At 36.3% G+C, this 20671-nt stretch overlaps 1 protein-coding gene across 9 annotated transcripts in view; it reads right to left on the reverse strand.

Moving 5' to 3' along the window:
- Positions 1–20671, reverse strand: part of NAA16 (N(alpha)-acetyltransferase 16, NatA auxiliary subunit) — a 64019-nt gene that overhangs the window by 25269 nt on the left and 18079 nt on the right. For 4 of the 9 annotated variants that reach the window (XM_018056797.1, XM_018056801.1, XM_018056803.1 and 1 more), the window contains 3 exons: positions 19319–19438; positions 16728–16823; positions 9688–9794 (listed from right to left, as the gene is read on the reverse strand). In XM_018056797.1, coding sequence (XP_017912286.1) covers positions 9688–9794; positions 16728–16823; positions 19319–19438 — 323 coding nt within the window. The other 5 variants (XM_018056805.1, XM_018056806.1, XM_018056799.1 and 2 more) reach the window with 5 other exon arrangements.

Below are 20671 nucleotides of genomic sequence, written 5' to 3' on the forward strand. Positions count from 1 at the left end.
TTTTAATCCAAATGAGAAAACCAAGCACAACAGTTTATCAACAAGGACCAAAACTGGATTAATTTCTAATAAATATACAATAAACATAAGGGACAATTTTGGTCCCCAAGCAGCTAGCTAAACTGTCCAAGAACTGTGACACTCAAATGAAACTAACCTCTTGCAGAGACGACCTGTGAGGGGATGAGGCTGGTGAAAGGGCTGAAACCTTCTCTGAACCAAGAACTTGACAAACTTTATCATTTAATTAAAATACACAGCAACTCTTTCAGTATTAACTGCTCCAAGTTTATAATCCAGAAACAGATTCAGGTAGCTGCTCACGCAAATATGTGATGGAGTCAGGATTCCAAACCAGGCTGGATTCCATAGCAATGCTCTTTTCCCTATACCAATATTTCCCAAAGGATGACCACGCAGCTAATTCACCAACTGAAACTTTCAAAGTAGATTTTAATATTAGATATTTATTTTATGAGTACAAAAACTGTATTAACCCAAATCTGGCTTTTATGAAAGACAAAAAAAATAATCAAATTTGGGGGAAAATAATTAACACTGTAGTTGTTACATAGATTCGGCAAAAATTGTGAAAAGGATTAATAAATAAGTTGACATGACACTATACTAAGACACTTTCCCAGGTAGGAAAAGTATTTGCTTTTATTTTCCTCTTCCAAAATTAAACTGTTTTTAAGCAAGAAATGAATTCAGGAATTCATTACAATTAACGGTTGATCAGCATATCTGAAAAATACTAACTCTGACACTGTTACCACTGCAAATAATGCCTTTTGGAATTTCTAACGACAGAATTTTTTTTCCTTTAGTGAGAAATCCAGGATTCTAAGAAATATTCTTTTTTTTCCCCTTTTTTCAGAGAGACTGTATTTGCAACCATAAATGCAAAAGGAGAAAGGGCTATTTTAGTGTTGTGAGCTGGCTGTTGCCACAGAAAGAACCAGTGACCGTAAGATCTGCAGAGTTAGACAAAAGGGCTTTTATAAGTGGAGTGGACAGAGCGAGGAAGAGCCTGGTGTGGGGAAGCAGGGTAAGAGGACAGCAAATAGGACAGTGTCTTATTCTGACACCAGCCTCTTCTCCAGTAGAGACCCAGGAATAGGGGCTGTCTGCTGTCTCAGGCTGAGAGCAGGCTCAAGCTCAGGGACCTCCTCCTGGCCATGAGCCTTTACAGAGTCACCCCTTATGCCACAGCAACTCCCCTCTTTCTGTTTTTCTTCTCGTCTTCCTCCTCAATATGCAGAATCTAAGAAATATTCTTAATGTAGTTCTTCTATTATTTGGAGCATCTAAGAAAGAATCCCTTATACTGCCCTTAAATACAAATCAAACTGTTGCTTTCCCTGGTAATTACTCCCACAGATAGTTTTCTGAAATAACTAGTTTTCCAGAAGTATATAGGAAATGAAGCATTTTTTAGAATCATTCTGCTTGACCATTAACTGTGCTGTCATTTTTATAATGGTGACAGAACTAATTATTTTTACAATGCTGCTCAGCATCATTTTCCCCCCTAACTTACCTTCACAATTAAAGTTAGCTAGTAAATAGATACAAAATTTAATTTTAGACCCACCTGAGTTAATTCAAAAGGAACAAAGATACCTTAGAGACAATATATTCCAGGATGAACATCTAATTTACCCCCACCTCGAGCAACAAATTATAGGTGTTTCCCAGTAACCAGAGCTAAACAATTCAGTACTTTCCATAAACATATGTCAACAATGTTCATGACGATTCTTTTTCTTCACTGAACAGGCCAAGTGTTCTGTAACTCTGGGCCTACTGTCATCGGTTTCTAAAGGTCACAAATACCTCAACAGGTCCTTCAACTGAATGAGGATCTTGACATATTTTCACAGTTATGGGCAGATTTAACACAAGAAAGAAAGGCTGTCTTGGAAGCAGCCTACCTTCCCTTCCTGTGTATGGACAGCCATACATTTTCTGTTGAGACAGCTACGCTTCACCAGTCTGTCTCACCAAGCACTCAGATTCCATGTTCACTCGTGTTCAGCACAACTATGCACCAATGTCCAGCTTCAATGGAATCAAATGTACCTGTAACAACCCACTCAAACCGTGATGATTCACTGCGTTCACTCAAGAGCCCGACACAGTGAACAGCTGCAGAAGGAAACTGCCAAATACTTTCCACTATAGGTGAAAACGGAAGTCCAGAATTAATTTCCACCTCTTACCAGGGTCATTTTGGTTTCTTTTAAACCCCCCCGCCAAATATTTTTAAAGTATATGCTGTAACCCTGAATTTATCCTTCAACTAGAAATAAGTAAATTTTTTAAAAAAGCAATTGCAAAAAGATAAGCAAATTAAACATAAAACCAGCAGAAGTAAGGATATAATAAAGATAAGATTTGAATACTAGTGAAATAGAAAACAGAGGTGGGGGGGGGTCATCAAATCGAAAACCTGGCCTTCAGAAAAGACTGACAAAACTGGCCAGCCTTTAGTTACACTGACCAAGAAAACAAGACTCAAGTTATTAAAACTAGAAATCAAAGAAAAGACACTACTTATTACTGACTTCACAGAAGTAAAATTATTATAAAGAAATATGATGAATAATTATATGCCAATATTGGATCATTTAAATGGACAAACTTCTAGAAAAACTAATCTCAGAAGCCAAATAAGAAAAAATAGAAATGAATCAATAATAAACAAACAGTTGAAACAAGTAATCAAAAACAACCCACACAGAAAAGTGCAGCCCCAGACAGCTTCACTGGTAAATTTTACCAAATATTTAACACCAATACCAATCTTCACAAATTTCTCAAAGAAAGAAAAAAGGAGAGAAAATTTCCCAACTTACTATAAAGTCATTATTACCCTGATATATCAAAGCCAGACAAAGACATTACAAGAAAACTACACAGTATTTGTTAGAAATTCTGACACAAAAACCCTCTATAAAACTCTAGCAAATTGAACCTGAAGTGAAGTCACTCAGTCGTCTCCAACTCTTTGTAACCCCATGGACTGTAGCCTCCCAGACTCCTCTGTCCATGGGATTTTCCAGGCAAGAATACTAGAGTGGGTTGCCATTTCCTTCTCCAGGGATCTTCCTGACCCAGGAATCGAACTCAGGTCTCCTACATTGCAGGCAGACTCTTTACCATCTGAGCCACCAGGGAATCGCAAATGCAGGAGACGCCGGTTTGATTCCTGGGTCTGAACAACCCGCTGGAGGAGGGATAGGCTACCCACTCCAGTATTCCTGGGCTCCCCTTGTGGCTCAGCTGGTAAAGAATCCACCTGCAATGCGGGAGACCAGAGTTCGATACCTGGGTTGGGAAGATCCCCTGGAGAAGGGAAAGGCTACCCACTCCAGTATTCCAGCCTAGAGAATTCCACAGATTCCAGAGAGTCACAAAGAGTTGGACACGACTGAGCAACTTTCACTTTCAAATTGAACCTAGCAACACATAAAAAAAATTACATATCATGACCAAGTGGGTTTTATCCCACTAATGCAAAGTTGTTTAACACCTGAAAATCAATTACTGTATGACATAATTATCAATAGAATAAAAAATAAACACATGATCATCTCAATAAACGGAGAAAAAGAATTTGATAAAATTCAACACCCTTTCAAACAAAAATGTTCAACAAACCCAAAGTAGGAAGGAACTTCTTCAACATCATAAACGGCATATACAAACATATCCATAGTTTGAACAATATTTAATGGAGAGAAACTAGATGCATTCCCGTTGAGACCAAGAACAAGACAAAATCGTCAGTTCTTATCATTTCTATTCAACATATATTGGGGGTTCTAGACAGGACAAGTAGTCCAAAAAATAAATAAAAGGGATACTAATTGTAAACGAAGAAGTAAAACTTTCTATTTGCACATGACAGGAATTCATTATACCAACTGTAACAACTAGTAAACTGATTTATCAAGGCTGCAGAATATAACAATATAAAAAAATCTACTTACTAGCAAGGGGAAAAAAAAACCCTGAAAAATTAAATTAAGATAATAATCTCAATCCAAAGAACACAAGAACACTAATCCAAAGAGACAGATGCACCTCTGTGTTCACTGCAGGATTATTTACAATAACCAAAATATGCAAACACCTTAGATGTCCACCAACGGATAAATGGATAAAGATGTGGTGTAATACATGGACTATTACTCTCCTCAGCCAGAAAAAAGAATGACATCTTACCATCTGCCACGACATGGATGGACCTCAACAGTGTTATGCCAAGTGAAGTAAGTCAGAGACGAATGTCACAGGATTTCACTGGCACACAGACTCTTACAAAAAAAGAACAAAATAAAGCAAAAACTGACAGATACAGATAACAGACTAGTGAAGGAAAGGGAGTTGGGAGTGAGTGTGAACCGGGTGAAGGGCTTAGCTGTGTGGTGACGGACGGTAACTAGGCTTGCAGTGGTGAACAAATTACAGTGTACACAGATGTCAAATCACAACTGGCTCCACGTAAGTTCCAACATGTGCACCTGAAACTCATAAAGAGAAAATAATTCTATCTAGCATAGCATAGAAAAGTGAAATACTTAGGAATGAATTTAACGAAAGGTGTATAAGAGGAATACTGAAAAGTACAAGAGACTGTTCAAAGTAAGTAAGGACGCTCTAAATAAATGGAAAGACTACCAATGTTCATAGACTGAAAACACTGGTGTCAAGATGAAAATGGGAATTCCCATAATGGAAATTGCCAAAGCGATCTACAGATTCAAAGCAATCCCTATAAAATCCCAGCTGGCCTCTTTGTAGAAGTTGAAAAACTGATCCTAAAATTCAACTGAAAATAAATCCTTAATGGCCAAAAGAAGATTTAAAAAAAAGAACAAACAAGCAATATTCACACTTCCTAATTTAAAAAAACTACCCAAAAGCTATAGTAAACAAGACGGTGTGATGCAGCCTAAGGGTGGACACAGACAGAGCCCAGAAATGAGCCCTCACATCCATGGTCTATCTATTTTCAACAAGGCTACCTAGCCTTTCGAGGGAAAAAAAAAAAAGTAAATGGTGGTAGGAAACTGGAGAGACAAAGCCAAAGAATGAGGCTGGCTGGACTCCCAGCTCACATCAGATACAAAAATGAACACAGAATGAATCAGACTTCAACATAAGAACCAAAGGTAGAAACTCAGGAGTAAAGGTGTAGATCTTCACGATCCCAAATCTGGACATGGTTTCTTAATATACGACACAAAGGCACAGGCGACACAAGGGGAAAAAGAGAAGACGGGGTTCATCAGGACACTTTCAAGAAAGGAAAAGGACAGTCCACAGAAGAGTAGAGAATATTTTCAAATGTTTATGTTTATTGTTTCAAATATCATACGGCAGATAAGAAACCTGTTTCTAGGATAGATTTAAAAACTTAAAATTAATAATAAAAAAATAACCCAATTAAAAACTGGGCAAAGAACCTGAATTGACATTTCTCCAAGGAAGATATACAAATGGCCAACAAGCACTTGAAAAAATACTTTAAAATCATCAGTCATCAGGGAAATGCAAACCAAAATCACAAGGAGATACCACTTCACACCCACTAGGATGTAGGTTACAATCAAATATCATACAATAACAAGTGGATTGTTGGTGAGGATGTGTAGAAATCAGAATCCTAATAAACTGCTTGTGAGAATGTAAAATGGTAGCGGCATATTGGCAAAGAGCCTGACAGTTTTTAAAAAGTTTAAATATGGAGTTAGCATTTGACCTAGCAATTCCACTCCTGGAGTATAAACACCCAAGAGAAATGAAAATGCGTACATGCAAAACCTTTACTCATAGCAATATAGGTGCTAACCAAAAGATGCAACCAACCAAAATGTCCACCAGCTGATACACAGAATGCTCTACAGCCATACAACGGGACATTATTCAGACATAAGAGAAGTGCTCGTGTTACCACGTGGATGAACATGTTTATGCCAAGTATAAGGCATTAGAGAGATAAAAAACCACCTATGATTTGATTCTGTTTGTATGAAATATTCAGAACAGGCAAATCCATGAACAGGAAGTAAACTAGTGGTTGCCTAATTGGGAGAGTGGGAGTGGGCAAATATGAATGGGAGGTTTCTAAAATTATCATGTTGATGGTTAGAAAACTCTGAATATACGAAAAATCAGTGAGTCTGTAAGCTTCAAACACGTCAATTTTATGGTATGAGAACTGTATCTCAATAAAGCTATTAACAGGGAGGTAAGCTACTGACATCTGAGAGGCAGAGGCCAAGGACACTGTTGCTGCAGCTGCTAAGTTGCTTCAGTCGTGTCCGACTCTGTGCGACCCTATAGATGGCAGCCCAACAGGCTCCGCCGCCCCTGGGATTCTCCAGGCAAGAACACGAGTGGGTTGCCATTTCTTTCTCCAATGCAGGAAAGTGAAAAGTGAAAGTGAAGTCGCACAGTCGTGTCCAACTCTTAGCGACCTCATGGGCTGCAGCCTACCAGGTTCCCCTGTCCATGGGATTTGCCAGGCAAGAGTACTGGAGTGGGGTGCCATTGCCTTCTCCGAGGACACTGCTAAATACCCTATAATACACAGGACAGCCCCTAATAACAAAGGGTTATCTAGCCCAGTTGCTGAAAATGCGGTTCTTTCTCATAAGGGGCTGTCCTCTGAGCTGCAGAAGTATCAAGCAGCACACCGCCACCACAGTGACAACCAAGTCTCCAGACACCGCAAAACGCCCCCAGTGGCCTAATTCCCTCCCCTGTCCCACCTTGTGAGGTGGTGCTCGAGACGAAGAGGACTTTCCAAACTGTTTTTAAAACAACAGATGAAATTCTACAATAGAAATATAGATCAACAAATCTGATTACATTTTAGCTTCTTTATATTTAGAAGAAAAAAATCTCCTGAGAAAAGCAAACACAAGAAAATATTTAACTCTGCCTAATGCTGGTGAGGAAACAGTGAACCTTTCACACACCTTTGCTACTGGCAATACAAACTGATGTTTACAGCCTTATAGAAATCAATATATCAGCGTTTACCAAGAATAACAGAATGTTCATACCTTTTACCCATTAACTTATTCTGAGAATTTATAGGGGGAAAAATCCTAAAAACTATGTGTATAAGGACATTTTTTTAAACAGCAAAGTTCAATAACTAGAGGTATGATTTTGATAAAAGACTATGCTGTTATGAAAAAGAAGATATCAAAGACTACACAATAAAACATGAAGTGCCTGTGAAACTGCTAGGTGGAAAACAAAATTTTTATGGTCAAAATTACTAGAGCTACATATATACACAGGGAATAAATTCACAGGGGAAAAAATTTGGAAAGGAATTACATGAAAATTGCTCTTAAATTGTGCATTCACAGTTTAAAATGCTGGAGACGTTTTTAAAACACTTTTCTACAACTGTATTATATCCTAAGCTAACTTCAAAGGCTAATCTTTTATTTCCACGGTACCTGTTGTGGATTTTTTTTTTTAGTCTTGGAATTTTACAAATTAAAACAACTGTAATTATTCATCATCCTTAACCTCTTTGAAATCCTTCAAGAGTTAAAAGTGCATCCCTGGAGCGGCTTCCCTGGTGGCTCAGAGGTAAAGAATCCACCTGCCAATGCAGGGGACACAGATTTGATCCCTGAGCTGGGAAGATCCCACATGCCTGGGAGTAACTAAGCCCAGAGCCAAGACTACTGAGCCTGTGCCTGGGAGCCACAACCATCAAGCCCAAGCACCCCAGGGCCTGTGCTGCGCAATAAAGGAAGCCACAACAACTAAGAGTCCCAGCACTGCAAGGGAAGAGCAGCCCCCGACCCGCTACGATGAGAGAAAAGCCCATGCGGCAAGGAAGACTCAGCACAGTCAAAACTAAGTAACTTTTTAAAAAGTTCATTAAATAAAAAAAATGCAGCCCTTGCTAAAAATCAGGACTCACTGCTGATCAGAAATATGCAAATTTAAAAAATGCCCTTTTGAGTAATCACAAATATATGCAGCCAAAATGATTTAAGAAGGATTTCCTATACTTGTACACTTTTTAAAAAATATACTAAGTTCTGACAACTTAAACTCAAATTTCTGCATAGTAATTCAAACATCAAAAACATATGGTAAACATTCCTGCTGTGTGCTTAAAAATTAACACTAAAGATATGTCACGGGTTCCTATTATAGGTCAACGCATCCTCAATGCCTTCATTAAAAGTGCAATTTCTAAGATTTATGAAATATCAACAAATGCTTAACACCTTTATGATGGTAATTCTGGATCAGTACTGAAGGGATTTTTTAAGTCTATGCCTCTTATGAAAACTGAGAAAGCCAGGGAAAGCTCACTGACAGCTTTAAGAGGAACAGATTCTGAAAGGACTGAGGTATTCAGCACTTGCTGTAAGATGGTTACATACATGCTCTTTATTATTAACACTGCCGACATTTCATCTCTTCTTTCTTCTTTGTCAACCTTGCCAAAATGAGTAAAAGAAGCACTTCGGCAAATGCTAATTTAAATAACCTACAGAAACCACTGTTAGGCACTGCTCCATGTTTTCATACAAATCAATCACTCAAAAAAATAAAGATAGCAGGAGAAAAATCGACAGCAGTACCATGGCAATCAAATAAAGTACACTACAGACCGTAGAAGAACCACACGGTCTTCTGGTGGTTTTTTTTTTAATGCAAATGACACTTCCTTACTGATCAGGCACTACAGGTATCTTTCTAGAAGTGGGGCTGTGACCAGCTGACAAGGAGACTGGGTGGACAGTGGCAGGAAGAGGGTGCAGAAGTTCTGCGAGCCAGCCTCAGCCACTCCCCTCTAGATATTACGAGTCGGCCCTTTTAGTTTATGAACCTGCTGCCAAAGGAAGAAAGGGTCAATTGGTATACCTACAAAGCACTGACCTTTTTGAATAACTTATTATTCATAATTATGCTAATTTACAAATAATTACGGGTCAAAGCTAAATAAAGTGATGAAGTTCAACTAAAAATATTTTAGCGCTTCTAATAAAGTCTCTTCCTTATCCATTCACTTTTCAAAAACTGTTTACACAAGATTTTTAGATCTTAATAAGAAGCAACACTTGGAAATAGAAGTATAACTTGTTTTCTATTAACTTTTGATTTTCTAATTATCTTTATAATATAAAACCACATCTATTTCCTAATTTTAAAAAGCAGAAGGATGACTCTTCATGGGAAAACCAGCTAAACCTATCTTTTATTAAAATGTAGCCTGTGAGTTAAAATAGTGCCTACATTTTATTGTTCCACTAACAATTACCCATGCTCTAACTTTAAAAGCAAGCATAACGCATTTAAAAATCCACAACCACACTATAAAGTAATAGATAACTAACTGTGAAATAGTTAAATACAGACCTCTGGTGACAATATGTCAAATTTATTAGTAAAATTCCACTAGAAAAGTATACCCATTAAAAACAATAACCTTTTAGTGTTCTTATAAGCCCCTTAGTAAATTTCAGACTGACATTTTCTTTGACACTACTTATAGTACATACATATAATTTCAGTTCATCTATTATTAAGCTAAGGTGCACACCATTACTTGAATAGAGAAAATGTCTTTCTACAATAATAAAGTGAGTAAAAAGACTACAGCAAAACTGAATAAAAACCAAATTTTACCTTTTCTGTATTGTAATACAGAGATTTCAAAGTAGTAAACAAGGGCGGGCAGCCTTTACTGAAGTTAACCCTCAGGAACTTATCCATTAGTTCTCTAAATTTCTCACCTAGGAATAAAAGTGTACTTTGTTAAACTTCAATTGATGGAAACAGCTCTCAAAGTTATTTTATAAATAAAAATAAAACTTCTTCAGCAACAATGATTCCCCTATTACGTTCAAACCCAAAAAGTTAGCATTACTTGTTTGTTACCGCCAAAGAGTGTAACACCAAATATCTCAGTTGGCACGTTTATTTCCCCTAGATATAGGTTCAAAATATCTTCAAGTAACACTTCAAAAGACCGGCAAGCAAAATGACTAGGCAGCTTTGAGGAAGAGTAACCTACTATCCCGTCTGCCTTTCCTAATCTCACTGACCAGCACAGGCTCAACCCTGCTATCTGGCATCTCAGAAGGCACTCTGCAAACTTTAGAAAAGGGTTCTACTGTGATCAGCACCGTATGCAAGTGGCAGTCAAAATACCTTCTTAAACGCTGACATATTTACAAATGTCTTGCAGATCAACTAGTGATCTACTCCATCATTCGTCCCACAATCATCTATCAAGCACCTACTAGGTGCCAGGCACGTTTCAAGTATCCAAGATACAGCTGCGATTAAAACAAAAAAAATTTTTTTAATTCTGCCCTCATAGAACTTATTAACATTCTAGCGGGCAAGATGGACAATAAGTAAAATAACAAACATAAGATATCGGTGAACTGGGGCATGCTAACATTAGAATTAAATAAATACCCCATTTGTAACATTAAGTAAATACATCTCGTATTACTGCTAAACCGTTACCAAAAAGTTTCAGTATCACTTTTTAAAAGCAGAAAAAACTGAAAAACAAAATTAATTTTAAATATGAAGGCTCTAACTTTTTGACAGGCAGGGTTGACAATGTAAGAGCATGGATCTGGCCATGCAAAAGAAAAAATATATAGGTCATGAATGGTTTAAGCTAATGTAAGACTACTGAAATGAACTTTCCTAATGTTTCTTTATGAAATCATGACATTCTACCAAAACACTCAACAACCCAAGTGGTTTTTATCTGCTGTGACTGACATTGTTGAACAAAATGTGCATACTCAACATATTACAGATGTCTTAAAAATTAGGAGAAATTCAAATTTTATTGGATTAGAAATTTATCTAACATAAAAACAGGTTCAAGATTTGTTACTTACAAAGGCTGTTGTCAGATGATCTCTCATCTTTGTAACAAAGGAAATGCTGGAAAGATTTTACCTCTGAAACTATTTTTGATTTTCAAGGAAGTAATGATATGTATTTAACCCAGAGTAAAATTTTCTGCAATCTTCATGACTCTGTGCAGTCTTGATAACCTTGAAATGCTGGGCTGGATGAAGCAAAAGCTGGAATCAAGACTGCCGGGAGAAATACCAATAACCTCAGATATGCAGATGATACCACCCTTGTGGCAGAAAGTGAAGAGGAACTAAAGAGCCTCTTGATGAAAGTGAAAGAGGAGAGTGAAAAAGCTGGCTTAAAACTCAACATTCAGAATGAATATTATGGCATCCGGTCCCATCACTTGATGGCAAATAGGTGGGGAAACAGTGACAGCCTTTATTTTTGGGCTCCAAAATCACTGCAGATGGTGACTGCAGCCATGACGCTTGCTCCTTGGAAGAAAAGCTATGACCAACCTAGACACCACATTAAAAAGCAGAGACATTGCTTTGCCAACAAAAACTATGGTTTTTCCAGTAGTTATGTATGGATGTGAGAGCTGGACTATAAAGAAATCTGAGCACTGAAGAACTGGTGCTTTCAAACTGTGGTGCTGGAGAAGACTTGTAGTCATGTATGGATGTGAGAGCTGGACTATAAAGAAATCTGAACACTGAAGAACTGGTGCTTTTGAACTGTGGTGCTGGAGGAGACTCTTCAGAGTCTCTTGGACTGCAAGGAGATCCAACCGGTTCATCCTAAAGGAGACCAGTCCTGAATATTCCTTGGAAGGATTGAAGCTGAAGCTGAAACTCTAATACTTTGGCCACCTGATGCAAAGTACTGACTCCTTGGAAAAGACCCTGATGCTGGGAAAAATTGAAGACGGGAGGAGAAAGGGACGACAGAGGATGAGATGGTTGGATGGCATCACCACCTCAACAGACATGAGTTTGAGCAAGCTCCAAGAGTTGGTGATGGACAAGGAAGCCTGGTGTGCTGCAGTCCATAGGGTTGCAAAGAGTCAGACACAACTGAGCGACTGAACTGAACTGATAACCTGGGATTTTCAACAGATTATATACAAAGTATGCCAAAACCAGAAAAAATATCACTTTGGGTTGGATACACATGATTATTTCCTCAAAAATAAAAACTACTTTTAGAAATCAAATCTTTCCAGCACTTGCTCTGAAAGGTCAGCAATATTGTGCTAGGTGGTCAGAGACCCTGCTGCTTACTTCCTGTGTGACATGATCCACTCAAAGATGAGGATAACACCACCAGCCTCAAGAGTACTCTTTCAAGGCTCACATGAGATGAAAAGTATAGTGTAAGCACACAATAACCGCTCAATAAATGCTATCATCCCACGCACTGACATTTAACAGCTGTTGCATTTCTAAAGTCAGAAGTGTTTTCCACGTGCGCTATCATCCGCTGAGACAATAGGCATTTTATCTTCATGTCAGAGGCTACTCTAAACTCTTCCAATCTCAACCTACTCAGATCATACTAGCAAGATCTCATTTAAAAAACAATGCACTCCGTTCTTAAGTACCCAGTACACTGAATGCCTCTTCTCCCATTAAATTATTTCAACTGTGCAAAAGGTCTTCTGTACTGATACAGGACTGAACTCCAGACAGAGTTCAGTGAAAAGGAAAACCAGGTACAGAACAACCTATGCTCCTTTTGTACAAAAGGGAGAGGAAAAAGGAAAGTTGCACACAAACCCTCACACACATGCTTTCGCTTGCATAAGCACAATTTATTTCTGGACGAGTTCACCATCTACTAGTCATAATGGTTGTCTCTGGGGAAGCAACCTTGGTGGCCAGAAGACAGAGACATGCAGAGGGCCTTTCAGTTGAAGCCCGTTTTGACCCTTTCATTGGGAACTATATGAACGCAGTGTCTAAACCAGAGGCCTATACAGCTACTCAACTGCCCAGTCACACACCATATCCCAAAATTACTATTTACCCATCTCATAAATGTATTTTTGTATATTAAGAAAAACTTATTCACAAACTTATTCACAAAAATAACTTCCCTTCTTCCTAATTATTAGGACTCCCACAGGCTTTCCTTTGGGTGCGGGGGCGGGGGGGGGGGGGACTATCAATCATTATGTGCCTATTTACAACCGCAGCTTGTAAAACAAGTTTTCTATCTTCAGAGACGCTATGCTAATTCTTCACTAGATGTAGCAGATTCAGATAAAAATTGATATTCCCCAAAACCACCACTAAAATTAGTGAACAAAAGCAAGATCAGACAGTATCTGATAACCTGAAAATTTATTCTAAATAATGGTGCACATTCTCACTACAAAACAGAAACGATAATCATGTGACCTAACGGAGCTATCAGCTAACACTACAGTGGTAATATTGGAATATATAAATGTATATCAATACATCGTACACCTTAAACATGTTAATTATATCTCAATAAAAAACAAAAATAATCCAATGAAACAAAAATAAAATAGGAGCAAAATATGATTAGCATTCTCTGTTTAACACTCTCGATTATCTCCTTCCCTCTTTCTCCCTCCTCGGCCAGTGAAGACTAAATACATCACGATGAATTAAAGTAGGTATTTTGAAAAGCTCTGTTTTCATAGCACTTTATTTCAGGCTGTTGGAGAATCTCCCCAGGACTTTGGCTGTGTTCACTAATCTGTTGGTGATAAATCTTTTCACTTAAAAACCAGAAAGCCTTTTTCAAAACTTGCATCTTTAAGTCCTATCACATTTCTAGGAAAACATCTTACTGCCTTTGGTGATGCTGAGATACCTTTCTTATGACACATAAAAATATTTCTAAGCAGGCAAAAAACCTTCATCAAGTATTCACCTGTTGCACAGGTTCAATTAAGTAGCTGCAGAGTTTTACATATGGTCCCCAGAGCTTTGTAAACACATGTTTATGTTAGAACCTCACATGATGACCCCTCAACTGAGGCCTTGCTTGCAAAAAGACTCCTTTAGCATTTCAAACACAGAACATCCTAGAGGGTCCAGAATCATTCCACTTTAACCTAGATCACACTTTCCAGTCAAAGCTGGCTCCAGGCTATCTTTCAGTAAAAATCTATTTCCTACCTTGTACACACAAGGCCGCCCACGGTATGATTTCAATTACACAAAATGTGTGAAACAGGCAAGTCCACAGGCACAGAAAGGTAGGCCGCGGCTGCCTGGTGCAGGGGCGAGAGCTGGGAGTGGCTGCTAATGGGTATGAGTTTTCTCTTTGGAGTGACGACAATTTCCTGAAATCAGAGAGTAATGATGGGTGTGCAACTCCCTGGGCAAACTAAAGCACTGAGCTACACACTTTAAAAAGCGAATTTTATGGTATACGAGCTACATTTCGACAAGCTACTTTTCTATTTTTTGTTGTTTTTTTTTTTTTTTTTAAAAGAAGATACAGAAATGTGAGTCCAAGCATTTTCCAGAAAACACTTTTACTAGGGAAATGCTCCTTGGAGCTCAGTACATTCCACCTTGGCAACTCACAATGTTTCTACTGAAACTTCCAGGAAATCCTGCAGAAACCTGACTGCTACATTTAACCAAGTTTCCCAAAATCACCTGACTGAAAAATACCTCAGTACATCAGCATCCTCCCCACCAAGCCTATTAATGTCCACTTGGACTTAATGTTCCCTTGAAAACATTAGGAAATTTGCCTAGTTCACAAAGTCAAAACAAAACAGAGAATCAGAGAAATACTATTTACCCTTTATGTAACTGAGAGGCACTATTTATTTATTTTTAAATAAACTTGTATCTACTGTCTAATCCAATACATTTCTAAGAGGTATTGCATATATTTTTAAAGTCAGTCTACTAAAAAGCTCTTAATTTCCATTAACCTTTTGATAAAAGGAAAACAATACAACTATTTAAACAAACATTTCCACTGTAAATGAGAAAAGGCATAAGAAAATACATTCCCTAATGTAAAAAAGTTAGAAATAAATTTTTTAAAAAAGAAAAAAAAAATCACACACAAAAAAGAAAACACTTTCCCTCCTCACCCATGCCTAGGATAGAGATTTTTAAGTCACATTAGCTTTCTAAGGTCTAACTTGTATCAAAAGACATGCCAGAAGTCTCAATAAATAATTCATTATCTAAAGTACATGTAACTAAAAAAAAAAGATGACTTTCAGAAAAAGGCACATGATACCTTCTAAAACTCTCAGGTCCTCAAATCCTGCACAGTGTTGGTATTTCTATTAAAACTGGTAACCAAGTATTAGTCAACCAGTCATATAAGCATCTATTGTATGATATGTACTCAGCTCTATATGCAGAGGTAAGAAATGAACCCTCTCCTTGTATTTAAAACTTAGATTTACATGTTTTTAAAGCAGGCAAGGAGAATTGGATGGATTTCTATTTTATTGGCACCTTTGAAGAATTGTGTAGACAAATCAGATGTATATAGCCTGCATTACCAAAGAACATTAAATTTGTGATGGTTAGTTTTGTTCTTTTTTTGAAAACATAACGGGTCACTATATGCAAGACAGCAAAAGAGACACAGATGTGAAGAACAGATTTTTGGACTATGTGGGAAAAGGCAAGGGTGGGATGATCTGTGAGAACAGCACTGAAACATGTATATTACCACATGTAAAACAGATGACCAGGGCAAGTTCAATGCATAAAGCAGGGCACTCAAAGCTGGTGCTCTGGGACAAGCCAGAGGGATGGCCTGGGGAGGGAGGTGGGTTCAAGATGGGGGGACACGTGTACCCGCGGCTGACTCATGTCAACGTATGGCAAAAATCACCACAACACTGTAAAGTAGTAATTAGCCTCCAATTAAAATAAAAAAATAAATTGGGGAAGAAAAGGGGTTGAAAAAATGATGGAAATAATCTATAACAACTTCTAGAGGGAAATATTTCAAAAAAAATTTTTTTCTGGAATAAAGATGTGTTGAATGAGATCTGTATGTTGTATTGTGTTAAACTGTAAATAATGCAATTTTGATTTATGCTGTGTTAGCAACAATTTTAAAAGGAAGCTGGAGCAAAAAAAGAAAAAGGCACATAAAATCATCAATGAAGTCATTAACTATCTCAAGTGCTAATATACTCTTTACCTCATAAGCTCAATAGCAAATGAATTCAGCTACACACTACAATTTAGATCAAGGTCATGAATACACTATTGTTCAATAAAAACAAATCATAAGAGTATATATACCACAGTGCTCCAAATCACATAAAGTACAAAATGGGGTTTTTTGTTTTTATTTCTAGGGATACAAAATACATGGCTCTACAAAAACAATAAAAAGGTGAAGTCAGGAACGTGGTCAGCTCTGAGGAGAGGGCCTTGCACAGGACTGATGACAGTCTTAAACACTGTGGCAGGAGCACAGAAAATTCACAGCTCTCTCTCTCAATTTATGTCCTCAAAAAGAAAATCTATAACTTCAAAACTTTTACCACTTAAGTCACAACACCTCACATATAATTTTTCATCAGTTCTATGGAATTTAATTTACCTTCTAAATATGGTGTTTAGTTTTTAAAGTCACATAAGAAAACCCATTTTATACAGATAACTTCTGACACTTAAAATCAACATAAAGCTAAACCAACATAAATACTCTTAACAACATATGTGTATAGCAGATTAATAACTGATGACTCCCACCCCTAAGACTGGTGTACTCTCTTCCAGAAACAAGTTTTTAAAATGTGATTGGTGTTGAGTAATTTGAACAAGTAATTATTAGTGTTACAAAAGATATCCTATTATTACCTGGGACAAGATTCAAAGGTAATCTTCTAGGTGAAATTGCTCTGGGGTGCTGCTTACTAATGTCTTCATAAATTTGAAGTCTCTCTTCTAAAGTGCCTATTATCAGTAAATATGTGTGAGATTCAAAGCATCAAAACTTTTATCTATGATAAAAACTTTAAACTTTTATTTAGGATAAAAACTAATAAATTTTTAAAAGTATGTTATAAATTAAAAATCTCTATCAATATTAAAACTACTCTCAATTTTTGTAGAAATTACATTAAAAACTCTGTGGTAGTGAAATAAGATAATCAGTAAATGATCATTTTATATTCAAAGTCAGAGAAATACAAAGCTCATCACAACAGATTCTATATCCAACGCAAATCATATACACACAACACTCACAGGAGCAACACACTCCTCTTACATTCCTGTGCGCACACCCACGGAAAAGAAGCTGTTCCTCTAGAACATTTCTTACATAAACCCTCTAACTTAATGTAGCCCATATAAACCCAACACAAGTCTACAGCACCTAGAGATAAGCTTAAAGAAGCAACAGTTTTAGGATCATGACTGCAATATCTTAAAAGATAAGAATTAAGTTTCTAAGGTCGCATTGAGACTTAAAATCTTCAATGAAACTGTATAAGAAAGAGTCCCATCAGTTCATGTCCCCGTCCAGGTACCCAAGAAAAAGACCCCATTAGTACAGACTTTTTAAAGTGGCAACTACTTCACCCAAGTATTATGATATAAAATGTATTTCTAACAGAAAGTTGTATCTTCCCTCTCAAGACCAACCTAATTTTATAGTACTAAATACAAGATCTATAAGTAAACTAAAGTAACAATCTGAAAATAGGTTCTAGGTCTAGTTTATTATTCTAAAATAATATCGTACATAATCTACAGAAAGACTATTTAATATGAGCAATAAGATATTTACAGCAAATTTCAAGAAAAAGCAAACACTCATTTTTAAACTATGAGGTTCCAGGTGGATTTTAATTCAGACCACACATACGTGATTATTGTAAGAAAACCCTTGGTGCCAGCAGTCAAGGTATCTCCACGGTAAATGTAGTGTTCGGTATCAAGATTATAAACACAGAACTTTAAAAAGTCAAGTCTGGTTTTATTTAGACTCCTTCCTTCCTCCAATAATATGTTTCGGAGCTCCAAAGTGGTTGAGTTTTTGAAAGTGGGATATGAGAAAAATTATTCTCACATTCTGTTAGTGATCTGGGAACTTCATGAAATATTAAGGATCCTTATACTAAAATTTACAAGAAGGTTATCGCAAAATTTTAAAAAGCAATTCTCATATTTATGCCTAATCTTGGGAAATGAAACAAGCTATGAGTACAAAAAGAAATTTCCCACTAGCTCAGATAAAACAGGTCTTATAAACATAGTTAAATCAAGACCAACCCACTGCAATGTCCTTTGTTAAGTCACATGTTGGAGCTCCAGAACTTACCATGGGGGAGAAAAGGTTCTAAGGAACCAAGAACAATAATGGAATTAGTTTCATAATAAATGTATTTTATAGTGAGCATGGATCCTGACAAATGGAACACAATACATTTATTTTACTAAAACAGTTATTAATGTACGTCAGTAACTGGTAGTTTAAAGAAAAATCAGTTATCTCACACTTCCAACCTTCCGACACATGACTTTGTCCCCTTTGTTTTTAAAAGAGATTACTAATCTAACCAATATTTTAATTTTCATTATTTTCTCAAAAACAATTATGTAAGGAAATTTTTTAATAATTTGTGATATTACATTTTAAATACAAACACGAAACTTGGATTTAAGCATATAGGTAATTAGGATAACAAAAAGTAATTAGGATAACAAAAAATAAATTTTTTCTCGAATTTTTTCCTACTGTAAATATGGATAGGTACCTGTTTACCATATTTTTTAAATTTAAAAATTTTGCTATTTCAATATCTTTGAGTTTCATAATTATTTCATACTAGTCTCATAATTATTTCAGCCATATACTTACTTTACCCATGAGTAAATATAATTTTGGCAATACTAACTGCTCCTAAAAATACTTACTTATGAAAATATTAGGGAAAGTTTAGAATAATATTCTAGATTCTGAAAGAAGTCAAGGTTATCAAATTTCAGAATATGTATTCATATTTGGCACAAATTAGCCTAGTTTGAAACTAAAAGGAGAGTTTTTATGCTGATGCGGTATACCACATACTCTTAACAACCTTGCTTTGGCAATTCTTATGCTTAAGAGATTAACAGTCCTCTAACTGTTTAAAAATATTTAATAATTATGACATTTCCCAGATAGGGACTGCCCATTTTCTTCCCCACCAGTCTAGTCATCTAAATTGGTAACTGACGATTGGGATGAATAAACCTAAAATTATCTGTAAGTGTTTATCACTGAAATATTTTAAATATCTGAATTCATTTTCACTCCCATGTTTAACCTGCAACTTTCCTAAATGGAAAAATAAATGCTACTATTAAAAATATACATCCTCAAATACGACTATATATTTTACTATTTTTTACTATACTTCAAACACTAGTTAAGAGAAGGTAGGAGAAAAATCATTACATACTAAGTTGCAGAGCTTTTTCCAAGCCTTCATAATAACACCAATTTTCTGCATTCCGAGCAATCAAGTTTTTGAATACTTCACTCGCTTCTTTTAATCGCCCCAATTTCAACAGCATTTCCCCTAAAATTAAGTTTAAATGTCACATTCATTTTACTTAAACATTAAATACCTTTCTGAGCCCAGAGATTTTCACTAACCATTACTAGTATAGTAGATATTTATGAAAGACAGAATTTTATGTGCTTTCCTTCAGGGTTTGTTGCCATTGTAGTTTAAATAACTAAAAATTAATTCAGAGTTTGCCTTCAGAAATGAACCTTCATTTAAATATTCTATTAACATTCATTTTTGGCTCCCTCCCACACCCCAAATATAAATGATATTAATTAGTAAAAATTTTTGCTATTTTGTACATTTTTATACACCCTTTAAGATAACTAAAGACACCCTGTTTACAGATTGGTAAATAATTCCAATGAAATATCTCTACCTTCCTACTGCAAGATTTTCAATGTACTTTTCCTAATCAATTTTTGTGCTAAGCAATTCTCCATTTAATTTTCTTAGTGTCCTTTCCAGGTCACTAAAATCAGAGAAGTTTAACTCACAAAACAATAACACTAAATATCATTTCAGAGCAAGAAACTACACAAAAAGAGTTCACCTGTGTCATCTCTAACTACATCAGTTAGAAGAACTAAGTCAGTTCCTTTACGCCATATAAATTGCAAGTGGGAACGGGAAAGAGCATCTAAACTCCTCAGATAAAAGCAAATCTAATCAAGAGAATGGGGAGAATCTTGAAAAAGAATATACCTCAACTTTCTATCACTAAGCTTTTCCACTTCCTGAAGAATCTGTTTCAAACAACCCTTTGAAATGTCTTCAGTCATACATACTATTTCAGCTTTTATCACCATCATATTATAGTGGTTATCATACGTATTATTTTGCTATTTACATGTATTATATATTACTCAATCTCTAGAGTAAGACTAACAGGAGTGGGAGAGCGGTTCAAGGTGGGAGGACGTGTGTACACCTGTCACCAATTTATGCTTACGTATGACAGAAGCCATCACAATACTGAAAAGTAATTATCCTCTAATTAAAAAAAAGACTAACAGGTATAATTACCAGTTTCACCACTTTCTGGCTTTGGAACCCTGAGTAACTTACAAAACTTTCACTTTCCATTTCCTTGCTTGCAAAATATCAACTATTTTTATGATCATCAACTGAAATAAATAATGTACTTAAAATGGTCAGCACAGTACTTGGTACAAAGTGAAAACAAATAAGCATCTACTACTTAAAACTATAAGTAGTATGTCAACTATACTTCAATTTAAA

This window comes from Capra hircus, chromosome 12 (assembly GCF_001704415.2).
Source record: "Capra hircus breed San Clemente chromosome 12, ASM170441v1, whole genome shotgun sequence".
Lineage (NCBI taxonomy): Eukaryota > Metazoa > Chordata > Mammalia > Artiodactyla > Bovidae > Capra > Capra hircus.